Genomic DNA, 17,236 nt, shown 5'->3' with positions numbered 1-17,236 from the left:
ATTATTAGGCTATTATTATTTATGACGGGCTAAACTTAATATATTGATTTTTGTCCCGTCTGTGAAACAGAAATTCATCGTTCCAGCGCCTGCATTTCCCCTCACTCAGCTGCATAAAATTACATGAAAAAGGGTCGTGTGGAATTTTTAGAGATTTATCTAGCAGAGTCAAAAAGTCAAAAATGCCTTAAGGTGGGGTTGCATTTGAAATTTGATCTCTAGACCTAAATTCCGATATTCATTTGCCATTCTCGTGCTGCGGAGGTCATCTGTGATATTGAATTAAGGACAATATAGCTCCCGTGATTCGTGATATTTTGTCTGTTGCAGCTTATCTTGGCTTCTTTTTTTTTTTTTTTAGTGGATGGGTGATATTTATGAAAGTATTAAGTAGCTGTTCTCCCAAGTAATTCAGGATATTACAGCTCGGGGATGTTTGGCAAAGGGCAAAATGCGAGAGAGCTCACCGACAATAAACCACCAGTTGCATAAAACGCCTGCAGGCGGGTCCTTGAGCCGTGACGTTTATGAAGCGGGCTGGACTCAGGGAGAGCTCAGATGATGGGGATTATACAGTGGAGGTGGGTTGTGTAAAGCGCTGCTGGTCTGGCTGACAGCTTGATGAGCGCACTGTGGAAGTTTGGCTGAGGAGCTGTGCGCAGCATGGGCACCGGGGATTACATCTGCGTAACGCTGCGTGGTGGTGCCCCCTGGGGATTCACCCTACGGGATGGAGAGGGGGACACCTACAGACCTTTTCTCGTTTCCCAGGTAGGCCCTATCTATCTATCTATCTATCTATCTATCTATCTATCTATCTATCTATCTATCTATCTATCTATCTATCTATCTATCTATCTATCTATCTATCTATCTATCTATCTATCTATCTGTCTGTCTGTCTGTCTGTCTGTCTGTCTGTCTGTCTGTCAATCTGTTTATCTGTCTATCTATCTACCCCCATTTGAATTTGGGATAAAGCAATATCCTGCTAGTCTTGTGTTATTGATGAGTCACCTGAACATTTTTGGATTGGACCACAAAAAGAGTTTTACATTTGTTTTTTGGTGGGTTTTTTTTTAGATCCCGTTCACTTTCCAGTTTGAATTAGACGGCATCAGAGTTTTGTAGAGAAATCCAATAGAAAAATAGGTATTTCTAGAAAGTTTAATTCTCCGGTGGGGCTCATTTATTCGGAGCAGTGAGCGACGCTGCATTTTTGTCTGCGTTGGCTGTGTTTTGGTGAGAGATTCCTCGGCACCCTTATATGGTCAAGGCCAAGAGAGAGTGTGAAGCTGAGGGCAGCCTGATCCGTTATCAGGCAGACCTCAGCGAGAAAGCAAAGCGTTAGAGCATAACCAAGCTCGTGAGTGAAAGGTATGTGCGTCATGTTGATGCTCACAAACAAAAAGAGTCAGAGGTTCAGATAAAATATGATTATAGATATCACTTTAGCATTCAGACAAGTGATAAGAAGGCGAGGCGAATTAAAATGTTGGTACAAGAGCACTTCAGCATGTGTTTAGCCTGATAATGAGGTAATAAACCTTGTAGGTGCATTTGATCTGCTCTCAGGTGACTGATGGAGCTAATTTTCTTTGATGCACAACAGCCATTCTATTACATGTTGCATTGGCACTTTGAGGCAGTATGGATGAATACTACTCTCAGGGCAGTAGGCTGGTGCCTTACATTTGCATGCTAATGTTTCATACTTTTTTTTATCCATCCATCACACCTGGTCACATCTTGCAAGCAAAGATTTACAATTGTATAGCTTAAAATACAAATTCAGCTACTTTCAGACCAGTTGTGACAAAAGATTTTGGAAATGCACGTGTTAATTCATTGTACAACAGTCTGGACAGTGTTGCATGGGAACACCTTTATCGTTTCAATTTAAACACTGAACATAGTAATGGACACAACACCAGCTTACTTTTTACTTAGTTTACTCTCATTGAATGAGCATCTGTATATGGATCAAGTTAACCCAGTATTGTTTAAAGGCATGCATTTGGGCTTAAATATGTAAAATACTCAAATTAAAATGTCAGTATGCAGTTTTCCAGACGATTATTTGATATTTTGCTGCGATGTAAATGCCCATTGAAAGAAGTAAAGCCAGATGCCTTTACTTGGAAGACATACTGAGACTCTATATATGGTATCTTAATGCATGTAACAAGTGCTCAAACTGCACAGATCCCTCATTAACCTGTCGTCCAAGTAGTGAACGTGTAAACGTTTTTCTTAAGCTGCATTCCTGCGACATCAAAGCGCCACAAGAAAGCTTCAGAGACTCTGAAAGTATCACAAGATCATTTTAATGACAGATGCTTAACCTGTTTCCAACAACTGCAGCCACCATTGTGAAGTTCAGGTGTGACTTTCATTGTGATTTCTGTTTGATTTCATGAAATAATTATTTTTACTTGTACGGAAGCTTCAGAAGCAATAAGTCAAGAATCTCCAGTGATGAGCTTATATCAGAATAAAAGTATGAAATAAAAGAAACATTATTATTATATTCCCTTTGGTCTCTCTTAAAGTTGTTGACATAAGTTTTATTAAAAGGTATGAACAAATGTCAGGCTTAGTTCAAAATCTAAAGTTCCATCGATACAAATGCCCCATACAGTCAGTCATGTACACTATATGGAACAAATATTACACATGGGCTAACATTATTCTTACAAAATGCGGTGCTAAAAAAAAGCAACTACTGTAAGGTTTAGTAAGCAAAACAGCTACGAAAGTCTCCGTCTCTCTCCCCCATATGGGGGAATGCCCCCTACTTCTAATGCCTGTTTAAGTTTTAATTTTCTCGTGAAACTTCACTGTCTAAATTTAGACATAAATGCGCTGTTTAAAGTATTCTAGCCCCCAAAGTGTTCTCATGTGTTACATTAGAGTCTTGTGAATACACTACATTTAAATGTGGGGCTATTAAAGTGAAGTAGCTCAACATGATGCATATGCCTCAACCTGGGACAGCTGGGGGTGGGGGGGGGTGTTAGTGTACCTCATCTGGAAGGCATAACTCTAAACATACCTACAAACTTGTCTTCTTGTGGGAAGGACAGAGCCAAGTCCGTGAGATAAAAGTAAAAAAAAAAAAAAAACATACCAAGATCATGACAAATGCTCTTAAGCTCGAGGCTCTCCTGCGTCTGATAAAATGTGTGTGTGGTTTTTTTCTTTTAAAGCTTCTGTTGAACGTATTGGAAACTGTGTTTTGTTTCCTGAGAGAAAGTGATTGTTCTGTGTACTGACAAGCACTACAGTGTAAGGGCACAGGCTATCCACTCTTACAAGCTTCTTCCCATATAAGGGAGGTTGTATTTTTCTTCTTATTTGGAGTCCTGGCCTGAGTACAAAGTTGATGAGGTCACTTCATTTTTAAAGCCACAGAAACTGCACAGTACAACGTTTTGGTTGTGAAGTCCTACAAAGACGGCAACACACCTTCAGAAACACATGGGCAATTTACAGCTGCTCTCCTGTATCTTAGAAAAAAAAAAAAAAAGAAAAGAAATAGTTTAAGTCGTGCCAACCTGAACAGGAGACATTTTCGCCTAATTACGAAGGTATGCCATCTAGGTATGCGAGATGTCAACATGCATCAGGTCAGTTTTGGAGCACTGAATGACAAGGTCTGCAAAGTTTTGAGACTTTACATTCGTACATACTATGAAAACTAATTCCAAGTCCCTTAAATTGTGTTAGCTTGAATTAATAGTCCTTTTTGCCAGCATGATCTTGCCTTTACAGAGGGCTCTTGTTGCTGATGCTTCAGCCCTAATAGTGCACCATAGGAACCTTATTTAGTTGCCAGGCAATCGGCAAAATACCATTGCCTCAGTCATTCAATGCTGTTTTCCCGGGGTAAACAAAGTGCCCTACTACTCTTTCAGTTTGTAGAGTTTTGGCGCTGTGTTTTTCAGCTGTTCCGGTCCTGGGAGAAAGCAGTGACCTGAGAAGATGACTGGGTTTGTTTTGCTCTTCTCATATTGTATCATCTCAGCAAACTGAGTCCAGTGCTCCAACCACATTATGCATGGATGTTAGGAGTGAGTTGCAGTATTCCTGCTCGTGAATGCTTTTTGCCAACGCAACTTAAAGTGAGAACTCGTTGACCTTTGGACCAGATGATGGTAGAAAGAGAGGATCATCTCAGGTGCTGTAATAGTGTTTTTATTTGAATGACTGTTGGCTTTTAAATTATTCTCTTTATTCTCTTTTCAGCACTGTCGCGTTGCCAAAAGTTAGGTGGGTAGGGTAGGTAGGTATATACTTTATTAATCCCCGAGGGGAAATTTTTTCGCCACAACAGCATACATACAGGAGCAATAATAGAAACAATAGAATAAAATAATAATAGAATAGAATAATATAATAGAAAAGCAATAAAATAAAAAATATAAATATAAAATATAAAATGCACAGTACATACAGTATATATACAGTACATTAAATATCTATATATATTATATACAACAAACCAATAAACACAGTCAACATATATATATATATATATATATATACATACGGTACAGTATATATCTATATATATAATATACATATAATATACAAGCAACCAAGAAACACAGTCAACAGTGTTTTTGTACTGTGATGGATTTTGCCAGAGGTGAGTTATTGTAAAGTCTTATGGCAGTGGGCAGGAATGATCTCCTGTATCTGTCCTTGTGACAGCGGAGCTGGAGGAATCTGTGGTGGTGGGCAGCAATAGAATATATATTTTTAATCATGCTGTTGATACTTGCAGACTTTACTTAATTAAGAATTTGAATCCAGGATTTTAATGGACAGTATTTTCATTAATATTACAACTAAATGTTAATTTAATGTTGCATAACATGAGTCCCTCTCCGCTCAAAAAGTGTTTTGGGCAACACAACTTCTCACTTCGCTTCTTCCTACACACTGCTCCTTTAAAGGTCCCCTGTGGGGTTTTCAACAACCAAAAATTGAATTTACAATCAGTCTTTCTCATCGAGACATGTGCATGTTTGAGGTCCAACAACAAAAAAGTGCATTTCCTTCCTCACATTTGCAAAGCAAATTTTCAATTGTCTTTGTCGTCACATCACAGCCATCAACTGTCAATCGTAGTGTAAAAGTGTGAGACTTCATACATAAACATGATACAAACAAAATGGTGACCTACTGATGAAAATTGCGCTATAGGTCTGCTTGTCATCAAAAACTGTGCAGGGTGTACCTTTAACTCAAATTAAAGTAAAAAGTGAAACACTGACAATGATTGGAAGAAAATTAATTAGGAAAACCAAAATCCTATAACTTGCATGAACACAATAATACTTTACAATATATGTCAATATATGCTGTTAGTGGCCCTCCAGGAAGCATTACTAAAAGTACAGCCGAGTGAATGAAGACATTAAATGTAAATCTTCCCACATGTGAGCGTTACCTGTTGGCAGCTGGGAAATATTTGCCTGAAATGTGAAAACATAATTGCTCAAAGCTGTGAAAGGCAGGAACCGCCTCGAGCTCGGCAGACGCCTCATTTGTTTCCTGTGATTTTCGGCTGTGTTTAAGTTTATTAAATAGATCGTTTGCGAATGGGGTACCTGGGCTTACAGTGTTGTTTGATTATGGCCTCTCGTGGCGGTAAATGTGATAATTGGAACAATATTTTTGGAATAACTGTTGATGATCTCCTCTCCTCACACCTGTGTAGCATTTATCTGTCATCCTCTCCAATACAGTTACTGCATATATGTCTGGCCTCTCTTTACAAGCCGCACATTACAAACAGGGTTGAGACGCCAGGTGATATCTGCTTCCTTTGAACACTGCTTGACTGTGTATCTTTCAGTTGCGAGGAGAGACGACGACAAATGTTTCCCCTCCTTTTTTGGAGCAGAGGTGGTTGCTGTGGCATTCCAGACAAAACCATCCTCCCTGTAGTGAGGTGTGAGTCCCAGTGGACAGACACACTGACTACCTTATAGGGCATGTTTGCACACAGTTAACTCTTAAATACTGGAGTGAGGATGGAGTCAGGGGGAGTTTATCTGAAAGTTACCAGCTCTGTAATGAAACCCATGAAATAGTTTTGTATACATGGGAAGGTAGGCTCGTTTTATTGTTCTGGATGCTGCCCATGTTAGACTCAGACTTTGGTAGGGAGTGCTTTGGCTGAATGCATGTTTGAATGAGGTGTGATTTTTGTATTGCATTTGAAATAGAAGGGATGAAACCGATACGGTTTTGGAAGAGCAAACTTTTTCTTTTTACTTTCTTTTGCTTCGTTTGTATATGTGTTATGATTTTCCTTTTCCTCCTTCAGTCGTAAAACATGTGTATTTATCGCCCTCTAGTGACAGAGTTGTGTTACTGCATGTATCTAAAGCTGCTTTTGCACGTTCATGACAAAGTGCATTTGTTATAAAGTTGTAGAATTATTTATTTAGGTTTAATTACAGTGATCCGAAATTGGAACATGAACAAATGCATGATTTAATTTAGCATTTTATTAATTCCTATCAGTACAGTAGAAAACAACACGATTGTAAAGATTGTGATTTTCCTATTTATTGTAAGCAGCATTCTTCAATTATTTTATTCCAGGAAGGCATTACGTAGCAAATTTGTATTTTTGTGTTTCTTTATTGAGAAAATAAACAGGGAAATAGAAAATCATCAGTTTAAAATGTCTTAACTGTGAGCTATTGCACGATTTATGTGGCTGATGCTTACCAGGAGATCCTTCTCGGTATCCTAAATAATCCAAGCAAGGGGGAACTGTGTTGTTAAATGGTCAAGTGATCAAATAATTCAACAGAGGGACGTTCATTGATGGCAGAATAACGTGGTCACTTACTCATGTTTAGGGTCAAAGATTAACGAGTATTGATTCTGATGTCACACATTACTCAGTAACCTTGTAAAAGAATCCTTCAGGGGAATTAGCCCGAACACAGATTAAGATACATGACCTCAATATGGTGAATAAATTGAGCTGTGGAGCTTTATATCTAACAATATTTGAAGGTTATCTTTTTGGCATGTTGTCTTTATTTGAGAATTATCAGAGTAGAAGTATGAGGGAAGAACATACATCTGAATTAATACATCAGAGAAGCATTGCAGACCTTGTTAATCTTCCCAAAGCTTTGCATTTGTTATATTTGATATATATTTTTATATTTCCTGGGAGCATATCATGTAATTGCCTGGTAAGTAATAATTTATCCCTCTTGCTGTATCAGTGGCCTTTTGTGCAGAATTTATGGGATATTTCTCCTGATTAAATCCTCTTATTAATGAACCATTTTATGGGCTTCAGGAACCAATTACAAGAAAATGAAACCATCAGTCATTTGTTTAACTGAGTAAAGAGGTTCCCTTTGAATTGATCTGCATAGAGCTGCTATAAGATGCAGCTGGTAGAAGGGTACACACTAAGGTAGAATTGCCACTTTTATTATTGATAAATATGTCAATGACACTGTTTGTACATTGAAGTGTGAATTTGTGCAAACTGTTGCTCGACTCTGCAGTGATTTAAAATAGTTTGAGACAATTTTTGATCATATTCTCATTTAACATCTCTAAAATATTAACGATCCCTCTGCCCACATTGCCATTCTGGCCTTGTCTGAACTTCATACACATCAAAAGAGACAGGCAATTACAAAACTCAATGAATGGAGTCCCTCAACAGATGGTCTTATCTTTGTGCTGGGCATAAACCACTCTTTATTTAAGCTCTATTTTGCTGACATCGTTATCATTTGCAGCTTTCCTTTATTTAAGTTACAGGTAGATGAAGACTTTTCTCTTATTATTCTCCTCTTTAGGAGCTGACATACTGTGGTCCTATTGCTTTCCCAGATAAAAATGGATTTGTGATACTGACCCAGGGAAAAAGTTTCTATTTTCTGACAGCAGCAACTAACAACATTTCAAACATGATTTATTTTGGCTTCCTGTAAATAGCTGCACTTTGATAGCTGGGCTGTGTGAAGGTTAGAGGGCGGTTCTCACACTTGGGGGATGTCCACTGTACAGCTGTTCAACTTTGCATCTTTTCCTTTTTCGGGTCACCGCATATTATGGACATTATTAACTGATGGTGCTCTTTTGATGAGGTTTGTGAAGAACTGACATACAGTACGGAGATGATGGAAACTGATCTGTGTGATCTGACTGTTTTTTTTTGTTCTCTTACTACGATATTGTCTTCCACAGGTGGAGGAGGATGGTCGTGCCTTCCAGGCAGGAGTGCGCGATGGTGATGAGGTGGTGTCAGTCAACGGGGAGCCATGTGCTGATCTCACTCTTTTACAAGCTGTTGCTCTCATCGACACGTCAATCGACTGTCTGCAGTTACTTGTCAAAAGGTAGTGCCAGTCAACAGCTGAGATCATATGACAATTATGCAGTTTTGCGTTCATCAAAATGTCTGATTCATGAGATGTCATTTGTGTGAAATATAAAACAATTCAAGTCTATGAGGACAGTTCTGTAAAACACTGCAAAGTTTGTGTATCAGGACAATTGAGCCATGCAGTCCCCTCGATCCTTGGTGTTCACAACAGCAGTGGGATCTGATTATTGCACTGCTGTATTAGCATTTAGATAGCATGTTGTTTTATGACCTGTGCCCTTTTGCAGAGCTCAGTGAACCTCTGTGTATGTGAATCCATGTCCGTGTGTTACAGATTTGCTTGTCTGATTGGCATGCAGCTGTTCAGCCATTACTCAGCTTGCATTGCCAGCCTGTATATCAGTGTGACATGTCCTCAGATAACGCTGCATGATTCTTAGCCTGCCTGTATCTCTACTGCAAACAGTTGTTTTGAAGGCAGATTAAAGATGATCTAGTTCTTGAGAAGTTATTTTCAGATTCATATACTCTCTCATATAGGTATTCTCTGTGTGACTACTGCACAACCATACAAAACAGGTATATTTGTGTTCATAATGCTTCTGTTTCTGCAGACAGAATCTTGTTTGTATAGACTTGGAGCGCAGATGATGGACTTTTCTTTAAGGTCTAATTGGTCAGTAACTGCAGACACAGATAATTACACTCTTTAATGCTACTCCAGGCTGACCTTAAAAGTGGAAATTAGGCAAAGTGATATTTAAACGTGATTACTTTCTACTTCAGTTCCCTGATCTTTTTGATTAACCTCCTGCATAACGATTAAATATACCTGATTGCTTTGACAACTTCAACTACCACAGGAAAGACTTCAATCCAATATGCCTCAGTGACAACAAGTACTCACTGAAATGGCATTGTACAGATGTGTGTGAACAGGCCTCTGTCTTTTATTTAGAAGTAAAAATAAAAAGATACATATACTGATGCAAATGTGGGTGGTTTGAAGGCTAAATAGAGATTTTATATTTGCCTAAATATCACTTGGAGCTACTGAGTTGCCATTTATTTAACATCCCTTGAGCATTTAAATACTTATTTTAAAATGCTGAGATCTAAACAAATTTACCAGTATCCTGTTTAAAAAACAAATAGAATAAGAAGTGATTTTCTTTTCTTTCCTTTTAACCTTAATGATGAACTAACAGAATGTGCCACATTGCTTATTACTTTTCTCCCTTTTCTTTGAAAGATACCACTCCCTCCCTGCTGAAGACTGTGAATCAGAAGGGACACACTCTGGTGAGAGGGTCTCTTCGGGTGAGGTTTTAGAGAGCACCACCCTCCACATCCTATCGCCGAAGAACAGGTCCCCCGTCCCAAAGGAACTCTACGTATCTGAGTCCCAAGAAGAGGCCTACTATGAGGAGGTAGACAGCGACACAGAGTTTCCCAGGCGACCCCAGCTGCTCAGCACTCAACTACATGCTCCCTCATGTGGTGATCCAAGAGGCCGGGAGGCTGTTTTCAGGAATAATGATGATGAAGAGCAGCGGTGCTTCTCCCCCGGGGACATGGTCGAGCTCCAGGTGTCCCTCTCTGAACAAACTTTGGATGACGTGGGCTGCACCTCTCTCGGGAGTGCTCTAGGAATTGGAGAGGAACTCTCAAACAGAAAGACTGTTGAGACTATCCATACCACAACCGCATCGCACAATGTGTCGTGCTCTGCCAGAGAGCCGCTCAGCCACCATGGAGTGGTGGTCGGCTCCCCCTCGATGCTGGGGCAGGTGGAGGTCATTTTGCAGCAGCCAGCAGCATCAGGAGCAGGGAGGGGCATCCTGAGTGTGGGTGGCCCCAGGGTCAGTGAAAGTGTTGGATCCCAAAGTGAAGGAGAAGAAGGAGGAGGGCACTGCGAGGGTGTTCCCGGGTCTTTTACTGTCTCATTTGAAATTCCCTCAGAAGAGGCGACGCCGGCAGAAGAGCAGGACTCTGATTCTGAGAAGGATCCAGACAAACCCAACAAGCATCGGGCGCGGCACGCCAGTAAGTACCCTTAGAGCATTTCCATTTCTACCTGTGAGCATTCTCCTGGTGTGTATTTTTTTTATTCTGTGTGTGAGTGCATGTTTCAAGGATCTATTCTTTAAGAGGTCATCTGCGACACTGAATTGCATTTGTCAACATGTGTGCATTCCAAAGCCTGATGCCCAGTGTGTGTACCCCTCAAAATAGTATGTGTCTGTCACAGGAGTTGGAGCAGGGTGCTCATTCCTTTGACTGGAAGCAGATACATCCGGCTGCAACCTGAATTTTGACAGAACCAAAGCAATAGGTAGATAGTAGGGAGGCACAGTGTAGATTGGACAATCACCAACATTTTTATGTAAAAGCACCAAAGGGAAAACAGATTCAACGGAGTTAAATTGATTATAAACTGTCCCATTTGAAAAGTTCTTGATGATGAATATGGATACCGAGGCGTTCCTCTGAGCTGTGTGGAAGACATAAATATAACACGAGCACGCTGATGATGCCTGCAGAAGTCGCCCTTTGACAGACACCAGCATGTGCTCACCCAGATTGTTACCTGATCCTTTCAAACTGGGTGCTTTAACTGAGCTAAAAAAGTGAGTCCGTTGCTCACTCCCGCTGTCTCCTCCACCTTCAGGTTAGTCTTGCAAGAATATAAAAATGTAAGCCTGCTTGTCTTTATATTACAGCCTTGTATTGTTGGACGGTTTGAGAGTGGTTTTGTTGTGTGATTTCTGTAATCGGATTGGCCCAAGCATCAGCAAATGTGATAGATGTCAGAATAACAAAATTGTTTTAAGAGGATAGCTTGCCAGCTTACAGATAACGACTGGTAAAGACACTCTGCTCCTGGTGAATTTATTGCATGCAAGCTGTGTTTTGTCTTTCTCAGTTCCTATTCCTGACTAACTAATTTAATGTGGTCCATACTCTGTGAACAAATGAGAACATTAGACATGGGTCAGAGAATTTCATTGTGGCTTTATGGGTCAATGTTTTAGCTTCAGCTGAATGAGCATATTTGGAGTAAGCCAATCAAAAATGTATAATGTATTAGTTCACAGCAACAGGCGGATAAATATTATGTGTGGATGAAGAATATACACAATGTATCCTTTTTATGGGAAGGAATCCGTTAACATCTTAGTTTTGTTGAGTGTTCAGTTCCACCACGTATTAATAGTTTATTGTCATTTCTGCTTCTGCTGTGAGCATAGAATTTATTTTTGAAACTTTTTTTTTTTTTTTTTTTACAAAAGTGTTGATATCAGTGTAATCTTACAAGCTAAGTCTAATTGCTTTGTGCTTTGCCTTTTTAAAAAACTTGTGAAAGCTCTTCAGATGAGTGCGAAACCAAAATACATTTTATATGGTAAAATATACATTTATTTTTTAACTCGTATTCAAGGTGCACGAATGACAAATACACAATGACACAATACTATGTGGAATGACTGCATTGTAATTAAGTCAGCGATCAAAGAATTGTTCAAAAATAAGTACTAATTAAGGCCCAGGGAACATGCAGATGAAATGTTTTGATGTTTTTAACTCTGATGTAAGTTATTAATAGATTTAATTTCAGATGACATTTACCTAAGAGAAGTTTTTATTTTTTTTATTTCCCGATCTCTGATCTTTTTCTCTCTTTTGCTTCTCTTTACAGGGCTCAGGCGTGGCGAGAGTCTGTCTGAGAAACAGGTGAAGGAGGCCAAGTCCAAATGTAAACGTATTGCTCTGTTTCTTACGGCTGCTCCACCCAACCCCAACAACAAGGGGGTGTTGATGTTCAAGAAACATCGTCAGAGAGCCAAGAAATACACACTTGTGAGCTACGGCACGGGAGAAGACGAACCAGAGTACAGCGACGAAGAAAGCGAGGAAAACGAAGACGACAAACAAGAAACCCCTAATGTTGAATTCACCCTTGTTGCACCTAACGATTCTGAAATAAACAAGCATTCTCTTACTCATGCTCAGAGTAGCAAAGGTGTGCTAACCTTTAACTTGGACAAGGGTCTCCTTGAAATTGAAAGGAACTTGAACAACCAAGCAGAGATGGAGTGTTTGCCTGATACCAAAGGCAAGGGTGCCCTAATGTTCGTCCAAAGGCGTCAGAGGATGGATGAGATTTCTGCTGAACATGATGAGCTTCGGCGCCAAGGGATGCCCGTGGAAGGAGTGCCGGAGGTTGAAAAGAAGATCGCGGAGCAGTCCACAACAGAGGGGCATGCTTACATGGATGTAAATATGCACCAACAAAGTCAACAACAATACCAGCAATATCAAGAGCAACAGTACTATGAGCAACAACAGAACTACCAACAGCAGCAACAATACCAACAGCAGCAACAATACCAACAACAACAACATCAGCAGCAACAACACCAACAACAAATACATCAGCAGCAGCAGTATGAACAAAGTCATTATCAACAGCAGCAAATGTATCAGCCACAGCAACAATATCATCAAGAGCAACAGCAAATACAGCAGTATTCTGCAAACATCAATGGCACAGTCCAACATCAAACCAATGAAATGCAGAGTTCTTTCAGCAATCGCAGTGCAAAGCCTTTCACAACAGAAAGCATGGTGGTAACCCCTTATTCTCAAGCAATGAGTGGGACCAATCAAGATTCTGTGGCTCAAGGGGAACATATAGCTTCTCGTGATGAGCGCATTTCTACTCCTGCAATTAGGACGGGCCTGTTGTCGGATACAAGGAAGAAGAATACTGGCAAACCTATGTTCACATTTAAGGAAGCCCCAAAAGTATCACCTAACCCAGCACTCCTGAACCTCCTCAACAGAAGCGACAAGAAGTTGGGTTTTGAGTCCGGACCTGAGGAAGACTACCTTAGCCTTGGGGCTGAGGCTTGTAATTTCCTCCAGTCTCAGCGAGTTAAACATAAGACTCCTCCACCAGTTGCCCCAAAGCCTGTGATCAACCCCAACTCTCCTCCTTGGTCCCCACCGATAGAAGTGACCAACCAGGACATGTCTGAGTGTGCTGAAAATAGTCTATCCACACCTGCTATAGCCCCCACCGCAGAGACTACCCCTGCTCCAGAAGTAGAGCCAGCCCCTGCACCTGCCCCTGAGCCCTCTCCCCCTCCTGCTACCCAGGAGACTCCTGCCAGCACCACCACAGTGGAACAGCATGCATGGACTCACCCGGAGCCTGAACCTCAACAACACCCTGTGCAAGTGACAGCTCAGGAGGCAAATGGTCATATGAATTCTATTCTGCAGCATGAGTCTTCTTCTGTGACTAACTGGGGTGCAGCACAATCACTAGTACAACAACAGTCATCTTCCACTTCTTGGCATCCAGCTCAAGTGCAGCCCCAGAACCCACCTCCGAGTCAGTCCCCATCACAGCCACCTTGGGTAACACGTCAACCCACTCAGGCCCAAGCACAGCTTCAACCGCCTACAAATACTTGGACCCCCCAAATTCAGCCATCCTGGACTCAGCCTCAAGAGCAAACCCAAGCTCAGAAACATGCTCAGCCATCCTGGGCCCAGCCTCAAGAGCAACCACAGACTCAGCCACAGGTTCAGGCCCCCTGGACACACTCTAACGAACAGCCACACCGACAGCAAATGCAGCCAGCCTGGGATCAAGCCCAAGAACCAATGCTACCACAACCCCAGAACCCATGGCAACAGCCATCACAAACAGCCTCTCAACCTCAGCCACCATGGGCACAACAACCACAGAAAAAGTCTGAAGCACAACCTCCTTGGGTTCAACAGGTTCAGCCAGAATCCCAGCCACAACCACAATGGATGCAGCAACCACAGCATCAGGCTCTGCAACAAACATGGCCCCAGGCTCAAGCACCAGGTCAACCTCAACCACCTTGGGTATTAGCTCAGCCTCAACAGCAACAGCAGCCTTCAATTAATGCCTGGGCCCCATCACAAACTCAAGTCCAAGCTCAGCCACCTTGGATCCAAGTAGCCCAAGCACAGCCTCAAGCACAGCCTCAAGCACAGCCTCAAGCACAGCCTCAAGTACAGCCTCAAGTACAGCCTCAAGTACAGCCTCAAGTACAGCCTCAAGCACAGCCTCAAGCAAATTTGAACCCATGGGCACCAGTACCTGCCCAGGCTCAGACCCAAACACCATGGGCTCAGCCCCCTCCAGAACATGGTCAGCACCAGATTAATTCTTGGGCCCAAGAGCAAAATCAGGCCCAACATCAGCCACCTTGGACTCAACCAATTCCACGCCAGCCCACACCACAGCCAAACTGGCAACAGTCCACTTCAAAGCCTCCACCACAACCACCAATGAATACATGGCCTCCATCTCAGACCCAGCCTCAGACACCCGTGAATGCCTGGACACCACAGTCACAGCAAACACCTGTGAATATCTCCACGTCAATAGTGAACACTCGTCCCTCTCCAAAACCGTGGCATCCACTACAAAATGTGCCACAGAACCGGACCCCTCCTTCTCCACCACAGCGGATGCACTCTTTTACCATCGGTCAAAGAATTTCATCACCCATCAACCCAATGGCCACTGTCTTAAACCCATCATCCCCAGGTTCAGCTTTTGAGATGCCAGTCGTTAGAGGGAAAGGAGCTGATATGTTCGCAAAGAGGCTGTCTCGTATGGAGAAGTTTGTTGTGGACTCTGAGACTGTGGAAGCAAACAAGGCGAGCCGGCCAACATCACCAGTTGCTTCCTTACCAAACGAGTGGAAATATACCCCCAATGTACGTGCTCCACCTCCACTAGCATATAATCCTATTCAGTCCCCATCGTATCCCCCAGCAGCTACAAAGCAGCTCCCTTCAAGTAGCCCTTTGACCAAAGCAAAGAAAAAAGAAAAAGAGAAACAGAAGCCTGCCCGTAAACCTCTCAATGTTATAGATGTCATGAAGCATCAACCCTATCAACTAAATTCTTCACTCTTTATCTTTGGCCCGGGAGCAGAGGCTGCAAAGCCTTCTGCACCTGGACCCACCTGTTCACCTCCAAATCCACCTCTTGATAGCCAACCAATTAGATATGAGCAAATGCCCCCAGTCCAGCCAGGTGGACCCTTTAGCAACCCATACCCCCAGCAAGCCTATGATATGCCCATGCAGCCTGTGATGCATGATGGCCACTATCAACAATCCCAAGCTAATGTTTATCCTCCTTCGAATCCTTATCAGCAACCTACTGGTGGCCCATACCAGCAAGCATATAACCAACAGTATCAACAACCTGCCCCGCCAGCTTATCATCCCCAAACTCCTCAGTCTCCAAACTCTGCCTATCCACAGGCACTACAGGCTGCTTACCAGCCAGCCAATAGCCCTCCCTATATGGCAACTCCCTCTGCACCTTACCAGCCGCAGCCTCTCAGTAGCTATATTGCTCCTAGTTTCCCTGTGGCTGCTCGGCCTGAATCTGCATCCGGTGGCAACACTGCAGCTGCTCCTAAGCCTAAATTCACGGCTAAAAAGAGCTCAGCTCAGGTGTGGAAGCCTACAGCAGTTGATAAAGAGTGATTCTCATAGAATCATGACATGCTTGGTGCCTGCTTGAATCAGGGGGTTGGTGCTCTTGCAGTCCACGGCCAAGTGCAATATTTTGAGCACATAAACTTGCTTTGGCAAAGACTATCTTCACCGTTATTATTGGTATAGGGCAGAACTTGGTGATTGGCAAGTTTTGAGAGCAAAAAGCATCACTAATTACTAAGATGGAACTTAACAAAAAGAATGGGTTGTAAGTATGGTGTATCTTATCAGACATAAGAGAATCAAATTGAACTGTTAACATTTTTATAGTAAATTATGCAGTCATTATAGATTAATGCAATTTTATGTAAAAATAATTTAATGTGGTGGCTTTATGAGAATGTAGGGGAGCATAATGCTCAGTACGAAATTAAATAAAGGGGTGAGAGAGAAAAATAAACCACAAGTGAATGGTACTGGACAGTGAAAAAAGAAAGTTGATTTTTGAAAAGAAGAAAATGCTAAATAGTCCGAATATTATTTGTTATACAAAAGAAAGAAAAACTAAAATACAATAAAGATAAATAAAGTAAAGATAGAAATAAAGGGGTAAGTGAAAAGGGTGAGGCTTGTGGGGTGTAATGATACCAAGCAGAAGGCTAAATTTGCAGTGTCAGGGTTGTCATGTACGGGGATTATGTAACAACTCTGGAGTTTCAGGCCATTTTCCGGCCAGACAGTGAAGACGTTGTCCTTGTCACAACTAACACAGGCTAACTTAAACATAAAATGTTTGATAAGTAAACAGTTTTTTATTCTTCAGTGCCTTTCCCCAGTGTCTTTTTCCATAGCCCCGACTGAAGTGGGTTAGTTATATTTTAAGCTTTTTACCAGCTGTTGCATCATGTTAGGTACTATTTTTAAACTGCGTCATGAGAGGGAGATCTGAAAGTCCAGAGAGGAGGCTTAAATTTCAACTTAAGCCAGTAAAAGCTACTATAGTTCAGACCTGTATAGTATTTTCTTTTTCTGATACCAGACAAATATATAATATCACCGACTCTCTTGTAGTTTCACTCTTCATGCATCGTCTCCTGGTATTGTTTTATATATATATAAATATATGAATAGATAATAAATGACATATAAAAGAAGAGTTATTGAACAGATAACTAGCTAATGCTCACAAAAATGTATTTTTGGTACAGGGCTGCTTTTGCTCTTTATGTTCTTTTCTTTTTCTTTTCTCTTTGTGTGTTTCTCTTCAGAGTGCACTTTCTGTATGATTCACTGCAGTGCCATTAAATTGTCTTTTATTCTTGTTTCGTTTCCTTTCTTTCTTCCTTT

At 41.5% G+C, this 17,236-nt stretch overlaps 1 protein-coding gene across 2 annotated transcripts; it reads left to right on the top strand.

The window, feature by feature from the left end:
- The first annotated feature begins 617 nt into the window (after window positions 1–617).
- On the top strand, window positions 618–17,211 carry LOC138624709 (synaptopodin-2). Of its 2 annotated transcripts, XM_069705102.1 has the most exons (5): window positions 618–771; window positions 8,245–8,396; window positions 9,636–10,429; window positions 12,084–14,423; window positions 14,460–17,211. In XM_069705102.1, the coding sequence occupies exons 1-5, from the start codon at window positions 664–666 to the stop codon at window positions 15,935–15,937; spliced, it is 4,872 nt and encodes a 1,623-aa protein (XP_069561203.1). In that variant the 5' UTR covers window positions 618–663; the 3' UTR covers window positions 15,938–17,211. The 2 variants fall into 2 exon arrangements, with proteins under 2 accessions (XP_069561203.1, XP_069561202.1); XM_069705101.1 differs by having other exon boundaries at window positions 619–771; window positions 12,084–17,211.
- The last annotated feature ends 25 nt before the right edge of the window (window positions 17,212–17,236 follow it).

Source organism: Brachyistius frenatus, unplaced genomic scaffold (assembly GCF_029030835.1).
Source record: "Brachyistius frenatus isolate BFR_SWC_R1_liver_20210118 unplaced genomic scaffold, ASM2903083v1 Contig_54, whole genome shotgun sequence".
Lineage (NCBI taxonomy): Eukaryota > Metazoa > Chordata > Actinopteri > Embiotocidae > Brachyistius > Brachyistius frenatus.
Note: the sequence above shows the minus strand (reverse complement) of the source record. Positions and strands in the feature narration are given on the sequence as shown.

Coding starts and splice junctions, on each gene's coding strand:
- LOC138624709 (XM_069705101.1), top strand. CDS start 664: ATGGGCACCGGGGATTACATCTGCGTAACGCTGCGTGGTGGTGCCCCC. Junction 8,397..9,635: donor CTGCAGTTACTTGTCAAAAG/GTAGTGCCAGTC, acceptor TTTCTTTGAAAG/ATACCACTCCCTCCCTGCTG. Junction 10,430..12,083: donor GCATCGGGCGCGGCACGCCA/GTAAGTACCCTT, acceptor TTCTCTTTACAG/GGCTCAGGCGTGGCGAGAGT.